This window comes from Canis aureus, chromosome 33, assembly GCF_053574225.1.
Source record: "Canis aureus isolate CA01 chromosome 33, VMU_Caureus_v.1.0, whole genome shotgun sequence".
Lineage (NCBI taxonomy): Eukaryota > Metazoa > Chordata > Mammalia > Carnivora > Canidae > Canis > Canis aureus.
This window is the reverse complement of record NC_135643.1, coordinates 17,461,450-17,484,399: the sequence shown is the minus strand read 5'-3', so window position 1 is coordinate 17,484,399 and position 22,950 is coordinate 17,461,450. Positions and strand designations below refer to the sequence as shown.

The window sequence follows — 22,950 nt, the reverse complement described above, 5'->3', positions numbered from 1 at the left end:
TGTAACCATACTCAAGGATATGAACACCAATTGTGATGTTATTTGAGAGGCATTAAATGAGATAATACATGCCAAGCATTTTGCCTGGCTCACAGGAATCGGTTAAAAAATATTGGTTATTTATATGACTATTATTTACTTATCTCTGGGAATCCTCTTTCAGCCACAAGGCTAGGCAGAAAAATATTTACTGACTATCTTGCAGGTAATTATTGTATTATTCTTCACAGAATCTGAAAAGTCAGGTAAGAATAGTGTTATCCCTGTTGGAATGTGGGAAACACAGACACTAAAGATTTAAAAGCACATTTCAATTACCCAAATAGGTTAGAAGCAGAAAGAGAAACATATTCTTCACTTTTTGACTGCTCCATCCCGGGTTTAAATAATTTAGTTTCTATTGTTTTTAGTTTCTCAAATAACTGTGAAAGAGAAGTCAGGAAGCTGAGTAAAGGAAGCTCTGTGGGCTTCTCCTGGAGACTTCCTTCTTTCTCCATCAACAGAGCAGCTGGAAAAGTAGAAATGGGTGTGTTTGAACACTTCCTCTTTACTAAAATTAAAAAAAAAAAAAAGAGGAACTGATATGTGGGCGATTTCTTAAATATTATATTTATTTTTCCTTTTTTTTATTTTTCCATTTTTTAAAAAGATTTTATTTGAGAGAGAGAGAGAGCACAGAGAGAGAGAGTGAGAAAGAGAAGCTGACTCCCTGCTGAGCAGGGAGTCCAACCTGGGGCTCAATCCCAGGACCCCGGGATCATGATCTGAGCTGAAGGCAGATGCTTCACCAACGGAGCCCCCCAGGCACCCCTATTTTTCCATTATTAAAGAAATATATAATAATTTGATACTCATCAAGCAGCGACTACGTGCCGTGATACACTGAATGATTTAAATTTATTAACTTGTTTAATTCTTTCAATTCTGAGAAATAAGAATTACTTTTATCATTTGCATTTTACAGATGAGGGTGTTGGTCTGCTTAAAGTTCCAGAGCTCAAAGTGGAAGGGTTGAGATTCCAGTGTCAGGGAAGCAGTCAGTCCAGGCTGGAAGTCTTCATCGGGACCTTGAATGACCGCATGACTACTACACTGGTTGCAAAATAAGAAAAAAAAAACAAGAACAAATTGGGACTCTGGGGAACTGTTTTATCTCGAACAGCAGTGAGGAACTCGCTAATTAAATACCACAGGGTGTAAGAGTGCTCCAATTCTGGAGCTGCCAGAGAAGATGATATCCAGTTATCATAGTCCTTCACATGCTTGTGGGGACATTATCATACAGGTCGTCACATTTATTCAGAGTTCTTTCTTGCACAGTCCAATCTGATGCACAGAACTGTCCGTGAAGGGCATGGGGCATGCAGAAGACTGCTAGCCAGGACGGAATTGACAAAATCCATGAGGGGTGTTCACCCTGCGTTTCTTCATTTACCTTCCCCACATTCAAGCAGATCATTGACACAGCTCATTTCCTCAGGAGACGATGAAGCAGGGTAAAAAGTAAAATTTGTTTGGTCACAGCTTCTCTTTCTGGCTTTTACTCCAAGGCCTAACCACGGAGAGAGCAAGAACTCTTCAGCAGACACTGGTGCAGGGAAACAGTCCTCCCCACGGATGGACCGCCAACAGTGTTGACCATCACTAACACTCATCACCTCTGTGTAAGCAGGGAGGTGATGCACACATTTTTTTTTTTAAGATTTTATTTATTTATTCAGAGAGACACAGAGACAGAGGTAGAGGGACAAGCAGGTTCCCTGCAGGGAGTCTGATGTGGGACTTGATCCCAGGACCCCAGGGTCACGACCTGAGCTGAAGGCAGATGCTCAACCATGAGCCCCCCAGGTGCCCCACACACATCTTTTTAAACACACAGCTATGCACTCATTTAATGCTCTCAAAACCTTATAAGTTTTTTGTTACTAATACGGTTAAGAATGCTCCCAGAGAGCAAAGAATTTTATGGGTTTTTAAAATTTTTATTTATTTTTAATATTTTTAAATTTAAAAAAAATTTTTTTTTCACTGCTTTGCCTCTATTATCCAGAATGGTACCTAGCAAAGATCAAGTAGTCACTAGATATTGATTGTAGAATAAATTCCCATGTAAGGATGGAGGAACTGAGGCACAGAGAAGTTAATAACCTGCCCAAAGTCCGAAAGCTGGTCAGACTTGGAGAGTTCAAAGCCTCCCCACCTGGGCCAAGGATGGGAGAAGCAAGAGGAGGGGTAATGTGTGGTTCCTGAGAACCAAGGGCCCTGGGACCATCCTGTGCTGCCAGGGGAGTGGCAAGACCACTTTGAAGAAATGGCTGTGTTGGGTGGTGTGCAGCATTATAAGTGACTAAAGTGCCATATTTGGGCAAGAGAATGGTAGAGAGAGGATACTGCAGAAGGGGCAGAGAGCTGCTGGTATGACGGCCGTGCACACAAGGGCAGTGGGCCACCTCCTGGGCAGCTGGTGTTGACCAATGACCAAGAATTGAAGGGCCACTCCTCCCCTAATCGATGATTGGTTACTTTGTCTTCCTCCAACCAAGAAAAGTTGGTTGTAAATCAGAGCCTTGTTATAGGAAAGAAGGAAAGTGCTACTTCATGCCTATTTGATTTTTTTTAAACCAAAGCATATTTAATATAGGGAGAGAATATTAAATGTGTCATCAGAAGGCATAAGCATTGATCCTAGTTTGTCTCATCCCAAATTCCTAGGCAATTTATCTAATTTCCCTATGTCTGTTTCCTCATCTATAAAATGAGGATTGAATGTGGTTGAGGTAGGTCAAAAGGATTTTTTTTCCTTTTAGATTTTTTTCTTTTTAGATTTTATTTATTTGACTGAGAGAGAGAGAGAGAGAGAGAGAAAGCGCATGCATAAGCAGGGGGAGTGGCAGGCAGAGGGAGAGGGAGAACAAGACTCAGGGAGCCTGATGTGGGGCTCGATCCCAGGGTCCCAGGATCGCTACCTGAGCTGAAGGCAGACACTTCACCACTTAACCACTACCCAGGTACTCCCCCCAAAAGATTTTTTTTTTAAATTTTTATTTATTTACGATAGTCACACACAGAGAGAGAGAGAGGCAGAGACACAGGCAGAGGGAGAAGCAGGCTCCATGCACCGGGAGCCCAACGTGGGATTCGATCCCGGGTCTCCAGGATCGTGCCCTGGGCCAAAAGGTAAACCGCTGCGCCACCCAGGGATCCCCCCCCAAAAGATTTTTTTAAATGTAAGTTAAAACTCAGTGAAAGATAATAAATACAATATGCTAATTTTGTATAGTTCCTTTTTTTTTTTGCACTTAATTTTGACTTACATACTTTTTTTTTTTTTTTTTTTTTTTTTGGTGACTAAGGAGCTGTATTTGTAGCCTAATTAAACTTTTCACAGACCAAAAAAATATTTATATAGTTTTTCATTTCTTATGCTTACAATCAATGGACATAAACATATTTTTGAAAGTTTAAAGCAGTTATAAATGGGAACTATTACATGATTGATAGGTTTCTATAACTGTTTGTGAGTGTAATTATCTGGAAGTTGAAAGCCAGCCTGTCATTAAAATGTTTTAGTGATCTGTAGGTCCAGTAATGCACAAGCAGGTATTTCGCTGGATCGTTTCACTGAACTGTCCCAATATTATAGCTGGAATTAATTGGAGTGAAAAAAAATAAATTTCTAAAACAATTAGGCATTTGTTACTAATCTATGTAAGAATTATCAACAAGGGATGTTAGAACCTTCCACTCCAGGTTTACTTTATTTTTTTTAAATTTATTTTAAATTTAATTATTTTTTTAATTTAATTTTTTAATTTATTCATTTGATAGAGAACGCGTGTGCACACAAGCAGGGAGGGGGCAGAGGGAGAAGAAGAAGCAGACTCCTCACTGAGCACAGTGCCTGACGCACAGTGCCTGATGCCTTCAGCTCAGGATCCCGGACCCTGGGATCACGACCTGAGCCAAAGGTAGACGCTTCACTGACTGAGCCACCCAGGCAACCCTCTTCCCAGGTTTACTTTCAACAGTATGGCTCTTCTGAGAAAAAGAAGGTAAGTGAAATATTCTAGCAGTAATGAGAACTTAAGAAGTCCTCGTAAAAATGTGATTTGTGGGGAAATATAAATTGAGATCATTCATTCAGCAAAAATACTATTAGCGCTTATGGTGTACCTGGCTTTCCTTTCCATAATGAGGGCACCAGGGTAAACTGAATAATGAAGTACCTGCCCGGACAGAGCTCACCTTCTGCTGGGGGAGGGTGAAAACCAACCAAGAATATACACTATGCTGTCAGACACGATAATGAAGAAACACACAGCAGGTGAAGGAGATTGGAGGAGGGTTCCAGTGAGAACATGGTCAGCCAAACATTCTCCAAGGAGACCTAATGAATTGAGGAAGCCAGCCACGTGCATATCTGAAAACAAGGCTTGTTTGTGTTCACTCTCTTTCATTCCCCAGGAGCCTATGGTGTAAGGTTTTAAACAGAAATGAGCACGTAGCAATAGGCACACATCAGCACCTGTAACTTTGATTTTACTAACTGAATGCAAATAGGTTAGGTTATTTACACACAGAGATCCTATAAAATGCCAAGAATAACCAGAAGTCTCTGCAGGATTGGACTGTTTGGCAGGCATATTTCATCTAAGAAATGAAGAAAGAGACTTAGGTGGAAGTAAGTCACTTCATCTCTCATTGGCTTGTGGCGGTCACTTACTCATCATATAAACCCAAGATGTAGTCACTTCTGAGAGCACAGAAGATACTAGAGACTCCACGGAGACAGCACAAGTAAGTGAAAAGACTTTACAAAGATAAGAAATGAGATAGTGTTCTTTCTTCATCTTAGTGTTTATTTTTATTACTGTCATATTTTACATGTGACTGAGCAACTGATGACATAATTTCACCATGCCACTCATTCGGGTCTCATTCAGAGCCTCTTTGTTAGTGGCCAAGTAGAAATCATACAATAGTCTTTCTTTCTTTCTTTCTTTCTTTCTCTTTCTTTCTTTCTTTCTTTCTTTCTTTCTTTCTTTCTTTCTCTTTCTTTCTTTCTTTCTTTCTTTCTTTCTTTCTTTCTTTCTTTCTTTCTTTCTCTTTCTTTCTTTCTTTCCTTCCTTCCTTCCTTCCTTCCTTCCTTCCTTCCTTCCTTCCTTCCTTCCTTCCTTCCTTCCTTTCCTCTTTGTTTTCTTTCTCTTTTTCTGCTAAGGAATTTTCTTTCTAATATTTTCTACCACTTTAAGGCTCATTTTGTTGAAGCGTCTCCATGTTTTGCCAAGAATTGTATTCTATCATCATTTGGTTTCAAAGGTAATTGGAGGCATTTACCACAGGCTAAGAATCTGAGCTCACAGCTCCCAAAGGATATTTCTGTTATTCCTCTTTGAGGCAAGCATTTAAAATGATATTTAGTTGGTTTTTGATGGGAAAAGAGAGATCCTGGCTTGCCAATGTAAAATGAAACATTCAGGGTTTGACTGAAATCAGTATTTTACTCAGGTAACAAAAATGCTTATGTTTCTTTATTGTCCACAACTTACTCCAACCTGGCAACTTTTCCAGAACCAAACTAGACATGCTCAGGGACCCTGTGAAGGAGGGAAATCAACATTCTTTACCACCAACTGTTAGCGAGTAATGCAATGCTGTCATTTAATGTCATAATGTCATAACAACTTCTTATGTAGACAACAGCATCTTGTGTGATTGCTCTTTAAATCCAATTTTTACATTTCAAAACACTACAGTCTATATAATGGGAGTACAAACATTATACTCTGCTGGTACATCTTGTATAGTTTAAATACTGGTCAAGTTGATATATAGCAAAGTGCTATCAGCAAATTCACAAGTAATCTTTGTTTTTATACTTCAAACCCACAGGTTATTGTATTACTACTAGGCATATATAAAACTGTATCTGAAATTCTCGAGTATGTTTGATGTTCCTTTAATTTAAGAGTAAGGGCTCACATAGATGAACATTTTTAGGAGTAAAATAAAGATAGTGTTAGGGTTTTTAAGCAAATTGTAAAATGGTTAATATTTAATTCCTTATTTGAACATTTTCTATCCATCAAAATTACTCCCAAAATGCAATTCCTTTTTCAGTTATCTGTTGAAATTTTGAAGGTGTATAACATAGTAAATGAATATTAGCCTCCTTTGCCAGAATTGAGTTTGGATGGTTAGCTCCTTTCTGGCATAGACACTAGCATTTTTGATATTATGTTTTACTGTGCTCTTACAGCAACATACAGATTAGAATATTAGCTCAGCTAAGACGAAATGGTTTTATTATAGCTTTTTTTTTTTATCAATGACTGTATTAAAATTGCCTCTGGGATTGAATGCTCCTGTGTTTTGTGGTTGTTAATCAGTTGAGAAGTACCAGGGTTACATAAAATAAAAAGAGCTGCAAGTCAGGAGAAAGGAGGCCTCCAAGACAGAACTTTTCAAACCTATTATTTCCCGTGTAAAAGACTTACTTTATTTTTAAGATTTTACTTATTTATTCATGAGAGGCACACAGCGAGAGGTAGAGACATAAGCAGAGGGAGAAGCAGGCTCCCTGTGGGGAGCTTGAAGAGGGACTCGATCCCAGGACCCTGAGATCACAACCTGAACCAAAGGCAGATGCTCAACCACTGAGCCACCCAGGCATTCCGAAAGATTTACTTTCTAAATAAGGTTAGCATATAGTAAAAGCTAAATCATCTTTTGTATTTAACGGCTCCATCCATCTGAGTTCAGAGATGAAAGTGTCTATCCAGGGGTTTTATGAATCCTCATTTGTATGTTCTTTGGGAAACTGTGTATCTTATTTTTCAAACACAATTCTCAGTGGGTTTTTTTATTTAGCTGGTGAATCAGGAACCTTATTTTTTTTAAAAGATTTTTAATTTATTTGAGAGAGACAGAGAGAGAGAGAGTGCATGATGAGGAGGGAGGGGCAGAGCGAGAAGGAGAAAGGAAGCAGGAAGCAGGAAGGAGCAGGCCCTGGGGTTTGATCCCATAATCCTGAAATCATGACCTGAGCCAAAGGCAGACGCTTTTTTTTTTTTTTTTTTTAAGATTTTATTTATTTTTTTGAGAGAAAGAGAGAGAGTACATACATGAGAGACTCTCCGCTGAGCAGGGGGTGGAAGTGAATCCCGGGACCCTGCCAAAATGACCCGAGCTGAAAGTAGATGTCTAACCGACTGAGCCACCCTGGTGCCCTTTGAATGAGAAACTTTAAATGACTTTCTTCAGAGTGGAAGGAAGCCAGTCCTTAGTTTTAGTTGTAAAGGAAAGCGTTAAGCATGATGAGCTTCCCTTTTGATTTCTTGTTCTGTATCATTTAGGGAAATATTTTGCAGTGTTCCCTACATAGGATTCCTAACACAGAGTGACAGTGGAAGGGCTCAGAAAAGAAGCTCCCAGGGAACAGCATGACACTGGAATTTGCCCAGGCCAGTCAAAGCATACTTAGGTCTATCATGCATCTGGGTGCTATTTCTTGTATTACGTGGAGTTGGGATCTAATTCTGTATAGTTTTCATCTCCGTCTCACTCTGGTCCCATTATGTCCCCACCGTAATGGTATGTCTGTCCTACATCTGAGGTTATGTTCTGAGATACCATGCACCCCTGTATGTCTGGTCCTGAACAAAGATCACATTAGCCTAATTACAAGTTTGTTTTTGTTTTTTTTTTGTTTGTTTGTTTTTAATATAAGTCTTGCACTCTGGTAGGTCAAGTCCTCTCCTGTTTATTAATTTGTCTTGGCTATTTCAGTCCTTAGCATTTCCATTTGAAATTTAGGCTCAGGTTTATCCCCAGACTCTCTTGAATTTTAAATATAAATGATAATTTTGATGGCAAATAAGGACAGTTTTGTCTCTTCCTTTCCATTCCTTACGTAGATTGTTTATTGTCTCAAATTACTGAGTTAGCTAGGCCATCCAGGACTATGTCGAATGGTAAGGATAATAGTGGGGTTCTCATTCCTGATGTTAAAGAATGGCTCCCCATTTTGTGTGATGTTTGCTCTAAGTTTCTTTGTAGAGACTCTATTTTCTTTTGTGCCTGGTATCTTTCATGAATGTAACTAATTACCAATTCAGTTTCTTTACTGGTTAGTATTAAAAGCAGGCTTTCAGGTTTTTTTTTTTAATTATTATTTGATTGTGTTAGTTTACATACATACTTCTCAAAATTTTCCCATTTAAAAATGGGTTCAGATCCAAGGACATAAAGTTATTTGCCATGTTAGCTTATGATTTTTAATCATCTGTTTCATCTGCTGTTATGAACCCTTTTGTGTATAATATTAATTTTTGTGACTTTTCATACATTTTCTTTGTTCCCAGTTTTACTAGAGGTTTACAATTTGACCTTTTATAAAAGCCTGCCAGGCCCTAGTTTCAAGCAGTGCATGCCTACACAGTCTCCCATTTGTGTGGGAGATTTTATTCTCTTATCTTTTCTGAAGGAGCTACCCTCCTGGATGGCCACTGGCTCTCAGAATTCGGGGTCCCGCATGCTTACTGCATTTGGTTTCTGTTCACTTTGGTCCAGGCAAAATTTTTCTTGCTTTTAATCCTCACCATTTATTTTTCTTTTTATATTTGATTTTTTTAATTTTTATGTGCTTTCAGGAGGATGGGTTTATCAAAGGACACATGCTTGAGAATTTAAGTCCCATCAACTTACAGAGAGCTGGACTTTAACCTTGACTGCAGTGGGAACCATCTTTCCCTGTCTTTGTCTCTCCTTCTCTCCTTTTTTATTCTTCTTGCATTTCTTTCTGAACATATACTATGTGAGAAGCACTGCATTGGTACTTTACATACAATATCTTCATTACCATGTTACAGGTGAGGAAACTAAAGTGAGGGATGGGTGACTTGCCCAAGGCCATTTAGATAGTAAGTGGTAGGGGTGACCCCACAATCACACATTCCTTTCACCACTGACCTGCTCTGCCCTTGAACTTGTTCCTCACTGCATCTCTCAGTGGGAGTGGGATATGTCTTACTTTCATCCTTTTAACTCTTCATCTTCACGAAATAAAAGCTTTAACAAAGTAAGGTTATTGGACCAGAAATACACCACTAATGCCTGAAGAAGAAAAAAAAATGTACTGTCCTCTATAGTTATCATTAGCTTATATTGTAAACTTATCAGTTTTCACCATACAAACATTTACATGGAATTTCTTCTGTTAGTTTTTATACAAAAGCTTTATAAAATATAGAAAAGATTTTAATAATCTGTAAACGTTTCCAATTGAATTTACGTTTACTTATTTTTCACATCACACAAATGTGCACATACACCCTGAAAAACAAAAGTCTTTGAATTTAGAATTTTGTAGCCATAAAAATCAAGAAACTAGACTTTTTTGACCAGTAGAAAATATAATTATGCAAGTAACTAGAGGAATGTGTTGTGGAAGTACAGCTTCATTAATGAGTTAAGACTGTTGAAAGGATGTTCTAAAAGGAAAGATAAGCATTTGTCAGATGTTCATGGACCTGTGCCAAATCTTAGATTTAAAGACATATTTGCAGAGAACTATAGATAGCTGCCAACTTATGCTAAAGATTTTTTAACGTCTTCTTTACTTGAGTTAAATACAACATAAAATGGCATGTTTTTGCAAATGAACAACAAATAATCCTTGTGTTTTTGTGCAGAATTAGGAGGTGGACATTGATCTTTACATGGCATTTGACCAAATGAGAAAAGGTTATATGTTTAATTTTTAATATTGATCATAATGGATGTATATGACTCTATATAATTCATATAATGTTTGTAAGGAAAATACATATATCTTTGTTGCTGAGGAAAAATTGACCTATGACAGCAAAAATCAATAAAAACAAGCTGTGTAAAATATTCTCCAAATAAAAACTGCAACCAAGAATGACACTTTTTCCACTCTGAAGGCTTTTTTTGTTCTTTTGAAATTTAAAACAGATAGATCAAGTAATTGTAATAATTATGCTTTTTATTTCCTAGATAAGAACATTCCCTTTATTATTCATATTAAATAATCAAAAAAATTTCCTTTTTGCAGAAGGAAGCTTGCTACTTTACATTTTTTATTGACTATTTACATACTCTCAGATTTTTCTCACTATTTATTTCTAAGTTCAACATTAAGCTTCATGTAGTCCTAACCCCAAATTTGAACTCCTTCTATTCATATTTCTCCCCCAAAGAATTGAGGGCTATAAATCTTGGAATTTTCATTAGTTCCCTCTAGTAAATTCTTCCCTCTACAGAAAGCACTCCCTCACATATTGACGTGTGTGGCATGTGTCATGTTTCATGTGGGTGCAGACTGGTCTTGCTAACAGGAGTGAAATGGGGCATGGGATGCTTAGGGTGACTCTATTTCTAGCGAGGAGTCCCACCTCCACCCACAACATCTGGATGGGGGAAAACTAAGGCCCAGAGAAATGGATTCACCAGAAATCACCATCATCATAATTTTCTGGATCTTCAGAAAAGCAGATCTAGATAGGCAATCAGATAGTTCTTTGCGGTGGTCTATAGAGGGACACTGTGAATGCATGAAGTTGGCAATGTAGATATTTATGGTTTGTGCATGACCTTTTTTATGTTATATGATTTCAGGTAGAATTTTGATTTAAGACTTCAGCCCAACTTTTCTTTCTGTCTGATATTCTATTAATATCCTTGAAAGACTTCCTTAGCAGAGAATGAACTATTTAAGCTTACCACTTAAAATAAATACTATCTATGACTTCTATTCATGTAATTGCTATGATTATTATTTATTTTTAGTGTACTGTATTCACAGTGTTTATTCTTGACCATAGAATGAATTCAAAGTTATTACTGTCAATAGCTAATGATTATTAAGTGCTTAGCATTGTGTTAAATGCTTTACATGTATTACCTCATGAAATCTACAAATCCATATGAGTATTTCTATTTACAAAATGTGGACTTCGAAATTCAGAGAGATATTGTTCACTAGTCCAGAGGAAAATAGTAAGTAGAAGAGCTGAATTTCAAATGAATGTGTTTCTTTCTCAGTTGCCTGATCATTATAAAATTACAATATATTCTACTAGTAGGGCTTAAGATCACTAATTGTTTATAAACAATGAAAATGAGAGGATACAAATCACAGAAAACTCAAAAAATTATAAAGACCTGACCTACATCTACCCAATGTAGCCAGTAGCCAGAGCAAACTCTCTGAAATGCAAGGAGAGTTGCTTGCTTTCTTCCTTGTTCCTCTACAGAAGGAATGGAGAAATAGGCTTACCATTGTCACCTCCCAACTACGGTCACCAAGATGGGGTATGTTTGTATGGTGCTAGCAAACTCATGAAACCCGACAACATGGAAAAGAAAGCAATGTTTCCCTAAGCCTTTGATTCCTAGAGGGAAATGCCACGGGTGACAGAGGGGAGGGTGTGGCCAGCTCAGGTTGGCAAAGCTGGCTCACATGCCTCTTGCACGTACCCTGTTCTTGAAATCCTTATCCAGCTGTCCTCACAAACTCAGCTGTGTCACCAAAGCAAACAACAAACCAAATGTCAAATTACAAGTGAGTAAAGGCAGGACAAAAACAGCTTCAAATGGAAAGTTTTGGACTCTATCCTCTGATGGTTGGTGTATAGATATCCTCTCACTCGGAATTTTTTTATAAATAGAATTTGAGTTTGGTTATTTCACTGGAATGTTCCAGTTCATTCTTAAAGAGAGCACCATGATCTTATGTCTGTCAAGTCTTTCTCATATATTATTAGGATAGTAATTTATAATTCAGGTTTTGAAATATCCTCTATTTCCAGTTATCTCAAAAGATGCCATAAAGTTTTCAAAAAGTCCCCAAAGAAAAATGTCAAAACATCTCTAGAGGGCTGTTAAAATAATCTTTCAATTTTTCTTTTTCCAGAATCACATCATGCCAAAATATAAACTCATTTATTTTAATATGAGGGGGAGAGCAGAAATTATTCGTTACATATTTGCTTATTTGGACATAAAGTATGAAGACCACAGAATAGAACAAACTGATTGGCCTGAAGTCAAATCAAGTAAGTGGCACAAATAATAGTTTGTGAAAATGTAGGGGAAATAAACATCTTTAAAACTTTCTGTCTTTCCTCAGGGAAATGAAAAAAAGAGAAGTTTTTAAATCTCATGTAGCTTTGCATTAAGAAGCAGCGGTTCAGGCAAGTTAAATAAATGCTCCATGGCCCAGAAATGTTCATATCCAAGGTGAAAACACAGACTTCGCAGAAAGAGTATATAAAAACTATGAAGCTTTGTCAGAAGAGCTGAAATAGGGAATACCGAAGTCTGTATTCTTGACAACTCAAATTGGATGGGCTTACTACAGATACTACAGTCTTCTCACAAGGGGTCAGATATGCTGCTCTAACAGAAAACCAAACTCAAGATGGCTTAAATTACACAGAAATTATATCACATAATATAACATATATAATATAATGAAAATCCAGAAATAGGACAGCTTTTAAGAGATGACTTTATTCATTTTTCTTCCTCTGTTGGCAGTATCATGAGGTTAATAGCAATAGGTTTGCTGCAGTCCCAGCCCCATAGCCTTGAACAGTCATATCGAGAGGCATATGAGAAAGAGAGAAAGGGCACTGCTTCTTTAAGCATTCCCAAAAGAATGAAGAAAAATTTCCAGAAGACCTTGGCAAACTTGGCATGTCTCACTGGCTCAGACTGGGTCGCATGTCCATTTCTGAACCAGTCACTAACCAAGCAGATGGGAAGAACCTTGAACCATCTAGTCTACCTCGGAAGTTGGGGTCAGAATCAATTTTCATGAAGTATGTGACTATTCAAAAGAAGGGCGAATACATGCACAAAACTGTGTTGTTCAATCAGAGGGAAGAGCAAATTGACAAGCTGGGCAGGCAATCCAATGAAAACATGCTAGTTAGCATTCAGGACAAAGGGGAAGAATTAGAAATACTACATTAAAAAGTGTGTGGCTCTCAGTAAGTTGTAAGTCATCATGTAGGTGTTATTATTTATTTTATTTTTATTTTATTTTTTTAAATCTTTTTTTAAAGATTTATTTATTTATTTATTTATTTATTTATTTATTTATTTATGATAGACAGAGAGAGAGAGAAAGAAGCAGAGACACAGGAGGAGGGAGAAGCAGGCTCCATGCCTGGATCCCGGGACTCCAGGATCGTGCCCTCGGCCAAAGGCGGGCGCTAAACCGCTGAGCCACCCAGGGATCCCCTTATTATTTTTTTAGAATGAAAAAAGGATAGATGAGCCAATTCTTTTGTTCATCAGGTCTGCCTAGAAAAACTATTAATAACATGTCTAAAATTCACATTTTTGTGTTAGGATTGTTACAAATTTGCATAAAATGAAGTTGAAGCAAACTACTATTGAGTATCTGAAGACTTTTGGATACCTGGTAGATTTCATTTAATATCTTTAGCATGCTCTCATGGGATGTGATTCTGTTTCTATTTTATAGCTGGGATAACTATTGCACGCGGAATTTATGTAATTTTTCCAGGTTCACAGCCCTAGCAAGGTGGAACTGTTTTTCAAACACAGGTCAATTTCATGTTATTTGCCCTAGATAATGCCAATAACAATAACACCATGATAACTGGTATATTAACAATACATATCTCCAAATGCCTCTTGAAACATGAGTTCCTTAAAAATAATTACCCCTGTAGCCGCTCTTTTTCTTACTAGAGAACTCTTCCCTGCTGGGGTTGAACATCTTATTTCCTGCTCTCATGGAACTTTCTCAGTAATATCCTAACTTTTCCCTGGCTGTCAGAATTTGTACCTGGGATTTTTAATTCTGTGGACATAAAATAGGTGAAATTTATCCATCAATTGTTAAGATGGATAGCAAGCTGCAGAGATATCACATAACAAATTCTGCCTTTTGGTTTTTAGATGTAAGTTCTTTGAGTGCCTCATACCCTATTCTATCTTTGACTTTTCATTATGTTATTGAAAAATGGAATTGCTGTATTTTCTTAATATTTTCATAGATTTTTAGAGTAGAAAGGGATCTTAAAGTTCATGATAGGAAAACCATCATATAGGAGAAACCATATGTATATAGTTTTAAGTGCTTTAATAGACACCAACACAAGTGGAATTTAAACAAAATGGATGGCCATTTGAGAGGGGAAAGAGAGAGAGAGGGAAGCAAATCATGAGAGACTCTTAACGATAGGGAAGAAACTAAAGGTTGATGAAGGGCCATGGGTAGAGAATGAGCTAGATGAGTGCTGGGTATTAAGGAGGGCACTTGTTGTAATGGGCACTGGGTGTTGTATGTAAATGATCAACCACTGAACTCTACTTCTGAACCAATATTGAACTGTATGTCAACTAAGTAGAATTTAAATTAAAAACAAAACAGACACCCAACACAAAAATGGACTAAAGAGGATAGAAATGATTTCTTTTGCATAAAAGCCCACGCTGATGCGGAGGTTCTGCTCCATGAAGTTGTCAAAGATAAGGCTCCTTCTTTTCTGTTGATCTGCCATCCCTAGTTAGTTGTCTTATTTATATAGCGTGAGCCAGTCCTGTCTCCCTCCACATTCCAGCTCATCAAAAATGTGAGAGGAAGGCACATCTCTTTCTTTCAACTGCATGACCAGAAGGTTTTACACTTCACTTCTGCTTATAGCCCTTTGGCAAGAACGTATTCATATGGTCACACATATCCTGCAAAGGAAGCCAGGAAATGTTGACTTTAATGCTTTGAGAAAAAAGGAAAGAATAGAAGTTGAAAAGCAGTTTATTACAGATTTTAGCTAGCTTCATCTCCTATCTGACTTAGAAATGTTCTCTGGTGTTTGAGACCCTCTATGACCTTCCCTCTGTGATAACTTCAAATATCACTGGATATTTCTATTAAAAAGTTCTTCCAGGTCAAACCTGGTGGACCCTGCACAGGTGTGGACATTTTTTTCTCTTTTCAAATAACATTAAATACTTTTTAAAAAGGCAAAGCCCTCTAAGGACAAGGAAATAAAGTTTGAATGAGATAGCACAAAATTTTCAAAGCTGGAAAACAGGTCAAAGAATGGTAAGGTGATTTAGTAGGTCGGTGATGCCCAAATATAAGCCTGGTAGAGGAGAATACAAGCTGAATCACATCAGGCACTTCCCAAAAGACTCAGGAATTGGTAGCAACAGAGAACTCTAAAAGCTGAACTGACAGAAGGTTGACTGGAAGATTGTGAAGCAGCCACATTGACCATGAGATCCCGTCCCCACCCTGGAAGAAGCATAGAAATTACTCTCAAGGGAGGATGGACCAGAGGACTGTAGGGCAGCAAACATTTCTGCAGACACAATATAGGTAGGATTCAGGGGAAGTCTAGAAACTAAATTGTGAGACCCAAAGCCCTTATCCCCGCTCCACAATCAGAATACTGCAACCAGACAAGTATACCTCTGGCAGGAAGAGTTCTCTCTGGGGAAGATGACCAGCCCAAGAGAAATGTCTAACAGACACTGAACAGGTGGGAGTCTCAGTGACATGGCCCAGCCCAATCTGTTTGCAGGCCTTTCCCATGTACATTGAGATTGCAATTAGCTTTTATTCCTTTCGCTTATTTAAAACAGGAATGGCAAACCAGAAATTATTAGATATTTGTGAGAAGGCCTCCAGGGTAAAACAGACATAAACAAAGAAACAGAAGGGGGGAAAAATCACCTGAAGGCATCAGGATGATGTAGCAAGAAAAAATTTCAAAAATATAAAACCTTCAGAGACAAAATATCTATATATTCTGAACAACTATGATATAAAAAGGAACACTCAGAGACAAAAAGGGTTTTAAAATTAAAAATCTGATATAGACAAAAATAAATCAGTTTTTAAAGAATGATAAAAAATAAAGAACTCCTCCACAAAGTACAGTAGGAAAAAGAAAAAAAAAATAAGAGAAAAAAGATCAGAAAAATTGAGACTCAGTAAGCTTAGGATATCCAATGTCTCAGTAAAATTCTTGGAAGAAAGGAGGAAAACTTTTAGAAGAATCTTCATTACACAAAATTAAAATCTATCTCCTCATGGCTTTCATACATTGGTCTTGGACTTATCATTTTAATCTGTAGAAAACAGATTATTCCTTCTTTCACATCCAATTATTTGAAGAAATTCTGTATCTTTAAAATATCATGGAGAAAAAGCCACTGCTGTGTAGACAGTTCAATGATAATACTCTGAGTGAAGATAAAGGTCACTGGCTAAATACAGAACTGAGTTCAGTTAACTCATGCATCCATCCCTCTAGCTATCAACTTTTGAACTTCCCTGATTGTTTCTCTGATCATCGTTGTGAATATCAGTTCAAACTTCCCAGCCTTGACTCTGCCTTTTGATTTAGATACTGTTTCCCACGGACTATATGGGACCTGCAAGATATAGGTCCAAGGGACAACTCTCTTCTCTTCCTTGAATGATCCATTTGTATCCATTGGTTTGGATTTCCTCCCCCCACCACCCTCCAAGAAGGACAAGTTTCTGTTAAGACATATGTCTGCCATTTAATGTGTGGTATCTGTGGGGAAACACAATGTCCCAGGCATGGAAATAGTGCAGAGCACAGTGGACCTCCGTTCCCAGCATAGGTCCAGATACTACCCAAAGACATTTTACCAAGATCACAGGGGTTATTTTGGCAGCTGGATCACACAGCCTTGTATTCAGCATCACTAAATTCCTTAAAGGCGTTTGACAGGTGCTCCTGTCCAGTTACATCTCCAATGACCCCGAGGTTATTGATTTTTTCTGGAACCAAATGAAGGACTTGGCATTTGTCTTCTTAAATTTCTTCTTGTTATATGCAGCCCAATATTCTAACTGTTGGCAATTATCCTAAGCCTGGCTCAAATGCTGCCAGTAAGCTGAAAGCTTACCATCTCACAGGAAAACACATTCCATCATCAATCGTTCCAATGCTAAAAAATTATTCTTCCTCTTGAATTAATATCTACCCCCTTTAAAAGTACCTTGTAGTTGTAGTTCTGCATTTTAGAGATAATCAGAAGAAGTAAAATTGTTCATCCATTTGATAGCTGTACCATATTTGAAGATGGCTATTAAATTTGTTTTGTCTTTGTTTGGTCTCACCCCAGGAAAGAGTGCCAAGTTCTTCAGTGAATCTTCATAAAATGTGGTTTTCAGACCCTTCTCTAACTTGGATACTATCCTCTGGGTTTGCTCTGATTTTTAATGTATTCTCAACACATGGCTCTTAGATCTAGCAAAACAGCTGAGCAAAGATCCCAATTGAACTCAGTTTGAATTTCGCCTCTACCAGCTATGCGACCTGGGCTATGTACATAACTTCTCTTCACCTCACTTCCTCATTTATAAAATGAGATAATAGTTAATACTTACTTCATAGAGTAGTTGTAAGTATTGGAAAACCTAATGGGTATGTTAAATATTCAGTACACTGCCTAGCATAAAGGAGGCATCCCTCAAAATGTTAGACATGTTAATTCCCAGTCCCATACTTTGCTTCAAATAAAGCATCGCACTTTGTGTCGACTTTATTTGGGACTCTGTTTTGCTCACTGCAGTATCTCCGGTGCATAGAATATCTCTCTTGTGAATAAATAAATAAAATCTTTTTTAAAAAGAAAGAAAACAAAGTAGGATCGACAGATAAAATATTAATACATCTGCTATGAGTCTGCCCTGTATTTGCACAAGTTGCTTGCTGCCTTACCATATACCTCATATAGTCCCTCATCAAAATAAGAATTTGACTAAATTCCTTACATAACTCAATATTTAAATCAGACTTTCCATTTCCTCAGACTATGTTTTTAAGTATTTACTTATTTTTAAAAAATGTTTATTTGAGAGTCAGAGGACACAAGCAGGGGAGAGGAGCAGAGGGAGAGGGAGAAGCAAACTCCCCGCTGAGCAGGAAGCCCAATGTGGGGCTTGATCCCAGGACCCGGAGATCATGACCTGAGCTGAAGGCAGATGCTTAACCAACTGAACCACCCAGGTGCCCCAGACTATGGTTTTAAAGAATAATTAATGTTATTGCTGATCAAAGGTACAAAAATTAATGAAGCTTTAAAAGAAAGGTTTTTTAAAAGGTTAAGTAGTAAGTATATGTAAATCTATGATACTAAACACAGTTTAATATGTAGTATCACTATAAACCTGCGTTTCAGACCTGGTGCTGCCACTAACTCTGTAGCAGGTCTTCTAACTCTTTTTTTTAAAAAATTTATAAAGATTCCACTAGAGGGTGCCTACTGTCCCTTTTAGAACAAATATTCAAGAATTCTGTAACTTTAAAATCATGATTTGTTTCCATAATTATCAGTAAAAATGGAAGTAGTATTACTTGATTTTGTTATAGAGGTTGATTTTCTTGCTTATTTTATTTTAAGCTCTTCCATTTGGTAAAATCCCCATTTTGGAAGTCGATGGACTTAACCTTCACCAGAGCCTAGCAATAGCAAGATACATGACCAAAAACACAGGTAATATGTTTATTGTGTTAAAGAGTTTTGATAACTGAAGAAAATATATGACATATATTCACTGTTCATTCAACAACTTTATTGCCAAACACTACAGCATAAAGAATGAAACAAAAGACACAAAATTTTGTTACACGGATTACACACGGATTGTGGCACTTCTACTTACAGGAATCTCATGTAGCTGAACAACGAGCAACAAAGCCCTTAACAAACTTGCAGGGAAAGATCTGTAGGATATGTGGGGGTGTGTATATTGAGTGGGATATGTAGTTAATAATTTTTATAAAGAAATAATGGAAGAATACAAAAAACCCTAGTAGAATGGTTACTAATATGGTAAAGGAGCACAATCAGATGGGTGGGGGCATGGATGGAAGATAGGCTTCATTGGATACAGTTTTACATTGTTTTGAATTTTTGAGCCATAAGAATATATTGTCTATTAAACAATTAACATTTTAATATAGTCACTTAAATTCAGTGTCTTCCTGGGCATAAAATGGTCTCTATTTTATAGATCTGGCTGGAAAAACAGAATTGGAACAATGTCAAGTTGATGCGATTGTGGACACATTGGATGATTTCATGTCACGCTTTCCTTGGGCAGAGAAAAATCAAGATATAAAAGTAATGTGATCAGTTTGTCATCACAGCTATTAACCGTATCTACTTGCCAGACATTATGTGGGGTGCTTTGAAAAGTTCCTTTTTATATAAGTAAAACAGTTTTAAAATATCAAATTATATTTAAAAATTTAAAACAAAATTCCCTGCTCTTCCTCTTCATATTAACCCCTCCTCAGACATAACCCTCTTTTGATCACTTTTAGCTATTCCTTACAACATGTAAACGTGGCTGTCTTTGATTCATTAATTTTAGACAGTTTCTCTGGGCTTCTTATTATAGTAATAAGAGATAGTAATAATCGATAAATATCTCTTCTGTAATCATTGTCTCTGCTTCCCTTCTTCCAAACTCCCAATATAATGATATTACAATGTTTTGGCCAAATCAGTATTCAGTTGTTACTTTAGTATGCATAGGCAAATCTCGAACAGAACTGTCAATTGTAGTATACTTTGATTTTCATTTCCTTGCTCAATTTACCTCCTCAAAATCAGTAATTCCCTTTCCTTCATTTGCTTACTCGTTTTTACATTTATTGCTGGACCTTCCCACACCACCCAGGAGGCTGCCAATACAATTTTCCATAAGGTCAATGATGTCAGATTATCTATCACGTCCACTATTTTCTTGGAGCTATCTGGCTGAGATCCCTCTCTTGCAGACGTGTCTAGGCCTCCTGCAATCTGCCCTCACTGGACTTCCCTTCACTGCCATCCCAGGGATGCCTTCCTCTTAGGGTGGAGTCCTATTTCCTAGATGCCATCCTCTGTCTTTACTTACTTCTTTGCTTATTTGGGGCACATCCTCCAGGATTCCCAAACTTAAAATGAATGCTGGATGACAAGAGGTGTAATGATGATAGCATGGGTATGTCTGTCTCATGCGTCACACTGCCTCAGTCTGGTTTGACCACCCTAAAAACCTAGTGCACAGTTATCATCCTGTAATCTTTATTATCATATTTTTCCTCTTTGTTTTGGTCTCTGTCTTTCCCCAAGAGTCAGACCATGCTTTATAATCCACGATAAAGAACAGGAAAATTAAAAAGTTTACTCAGATCTCTGGGCATGTGGACAGGATTTGTGGATTTTGAGCATCACTAGGCCACTTGTGGAGTATTTCCCAATATTACTATCTCTAGGGACTACAAAGAGTCCCTAGAGAAGACTTCTGATCTTTTGCCTGGAAATAAAGGTGTGGCTGCCAGTGTTTTGGGAAGCAATCAGTGAGGACAGGGCTAAGAGTCTCAAAAGTTAGCATTCAGTATGCATATATTCATTTAATCACCTATTTTGAAGACATTATGGATGACAGCTCCCAATGCTCAGACCATCTATGTCCCCCTCTGTAGTCTGCCCAAGATGGGGAAGAGGCATGTGTCCAGCAGTGTAAACTGAAGAGGGAACTCTTAGGCTAAAATGACTTCTTTCACAGCTTTCCGCTGGTCCTCACATTATCCTCTCCCTTACCTCCTTACTCCCAATTCTAGATATATCCTGCCTTTTCCTGAACCATCTGAGGGTTTTCTGGGGGTGATGTTGGTTTTCCCTCTGCAGATACCTCATCCCCTTGCTTTTACAGCTTCAAATTTTGCTTTCTCTTGTCTCCTTTCCTGTTTTCCACCTCTTCGTGGGTTCCATCTTTTCCAAAGTATGTATTTACTGTGGTTTGGGGATGAAAAAAATTATATATGTGTGTCAAATCCATCTTCTTTATCCAGAATTCTTAATAGACTTTGTTGGTTATGCTCCACTACAGCCCCCTAGTGGTTTTCTGTAGGGCACTCATCACAATCTGTATTTTAAAATGTATTTGTCTTCTCCAGTAGAATGGGTCATGAGGGTAGTAATTACGTCTTACTACTCACTCATGTCCCCACACCTACCACTGTGCCTTTCACTTAGCAGGCGCTAAGTACTTGTTGAATGAGAGACAGCAAGAGCTGATTTTCCAAACACCGTGAGCAGGTGCTGCTCCAGCCCCTTTACACAGGTGGTGTCGGCCAGTCCTCCCAATCCTCTCATGAGATAAGTGCTTTCTTCCATCATGCTTGCTTTGCAGATGAAAAAACTGAGAATCGGAGTGGCTATGGAGTTGCCCAGATTCATGGCCTCATCGCCAAAGCATACTTTTAAATTAGTGACTAATACACAGAGCATCCCTTAGGGAGAGACTCTTATCATTTTTCCAGATGGAGAAATTGAAGTTCACATAGTATAAGTAACTTTCATACGGTTATTTAGCTACTAAGTGGTACACAAGGGATTCAAAACCAAGCCACTCTGACTCAGACTCCGTGTTCTTAACCACTGGTTGTAACACCACAGAGCCAGAGGCTGGTTGATGTTTTTTTCTTAAGATTTTATTTATTTATTCATGAGAGACAGAAAGAGAGAGAGAGAGAGAGAGAGAGAGAGAGACAGGCAGAGGGAGAAGCAGGCTCCATGCAGGGAGCCTGACGTGGGACTCGATCCTGGGTCTCCAGGATCACACCCTGGGCCCAAAGCGGAGCTAAACCGCTGAGCCACCCGGGCTGCCCTGGTTGATATTTATGTATGTGCTATAGCTTATATCTGCAAGTTCCAGCACAGAACAAATGGCAGTCTTATCAATTTACTTAAACATATTTATGCTAAATACTACTTATTTAATTAGGAACTTCTGATGTCAGTAGATATTTGGAACATAAAAGTATCCACATTTACTAATTTCTTGATATAAATGTTAAGATGTGACACACACACACACACAAACATATAAATGACTAACCAGGACAAGTCTAAAAATAAAAGCTCAGCTGTGCTATAGCATTATATTTGCTCTCTGGAGTCACACTGCCAGGCTTGAATTTTGATTTCCTTCTTACTGACTACTTATTTGTCACATGACAATCCATCAACAATTCAAATTCTTTGCAAACTTTGAAGTAGGGATATGATGGAATCTACTTTGAAGTATGTTGGGAGGATTAAATGTTAGAATGAGTCCCTATGATTAGGTAGAAAGTGTTCAATAAATATATAGTATATTAATAACCATTATAACTATTAATATAATAGTTATTATATAGTTCACTGTTCATTGTTTTTCCTTTTGTCAGACAAGGCATCTATGTTTTACACATCGTTGTAAAGGCAGAAACAAGTAGATACACAATGTCCAATTTAAAGCCTGTTGTTTCATAGGCCAAACACCCTACTGATTGGCAATCTATCAACTTATGGGCTTCCCCTTCTTTATTTTGTACCTTTCTGTGGCTGAGGCTCCATAATAGAAGCTACTTCCCAGAGGAAAATATTCTTTGAATGTTTATGATATGAGTAACATTCTCCCTTTGTATTAGAAAAACAATACTCTTTCATACCACCTACCTCAAAAATTCACAGGACATAATCCAAGCTTATAAATAAATCACATGAAGGGAAGACATGTTGCAGAAATACTGCACTTAGCTACATATTGATTAATAAGCAGGACCTGGCTGATACACAAGGAAAACCCCTCATAGTTCTAGTACATTTCAATGCCTAGGCTGCCGACGTAGGTCGCCCTGCTGCCACCTTGTGGTCTGGTAAAATTTTCAAAAGCAGAATATTGATACAATGAAGATGGGTGGATAGTGAAAATAATCCTCTTATTGTATGTGCCCTAAAAATCTATCAAACACATATAATTATAAATGTTTTGGTATTGGTTGCTAAAAATTCTACTTCCAATTAAAAAAATAAAGTTTAATTTAGAAGGCAAAATATGTTTGTGGACATTGGTCACCTTGA

At 37.7% G+C, this 22,950-nt stretch overlaps 1 protein-coding gene across 3 annotated transcripts in view; it reads left to right on the top strand.

The window, feature by feature from the left end:
- Nucleotides 1–4,451: 4,451 nt before the first annotated feature.
- Nucleotides 4,452–22,950, top strand: part of HPGDS (hematopoietic prostaglandin D synthase) — a 59,840-nt gene continuing 41,341 nt past the window's right edge. For all 3 annotated transcript variants that reach the window (XR_013371258.1, XM_077882897.1, XM_077882896.1), the window contains exons 1-4: nucleotides 4,452–4,797; nucleotides 11,939–12,080; nucleotides 18,451–18,543; nucleotides 19,064–19,173. Coding sequence is in view for 2 of the 3 variants with exons in the window: in XM_077882897.1 (XP_077739023.1) it covers nucleotides 11,948–12,080; nucleotides 18,451–18,543; nucleotides 19,064–19,173 (336 nt within the window). In the remaining variant the exon portion in view is untranslated. The remainder of the gene's footprint in view (nucleotides 4,798–11,938; nucleotides 12,081–18,450; nucleotides 18,544–19,063; nucleotides 19,174–22,950) is intronic.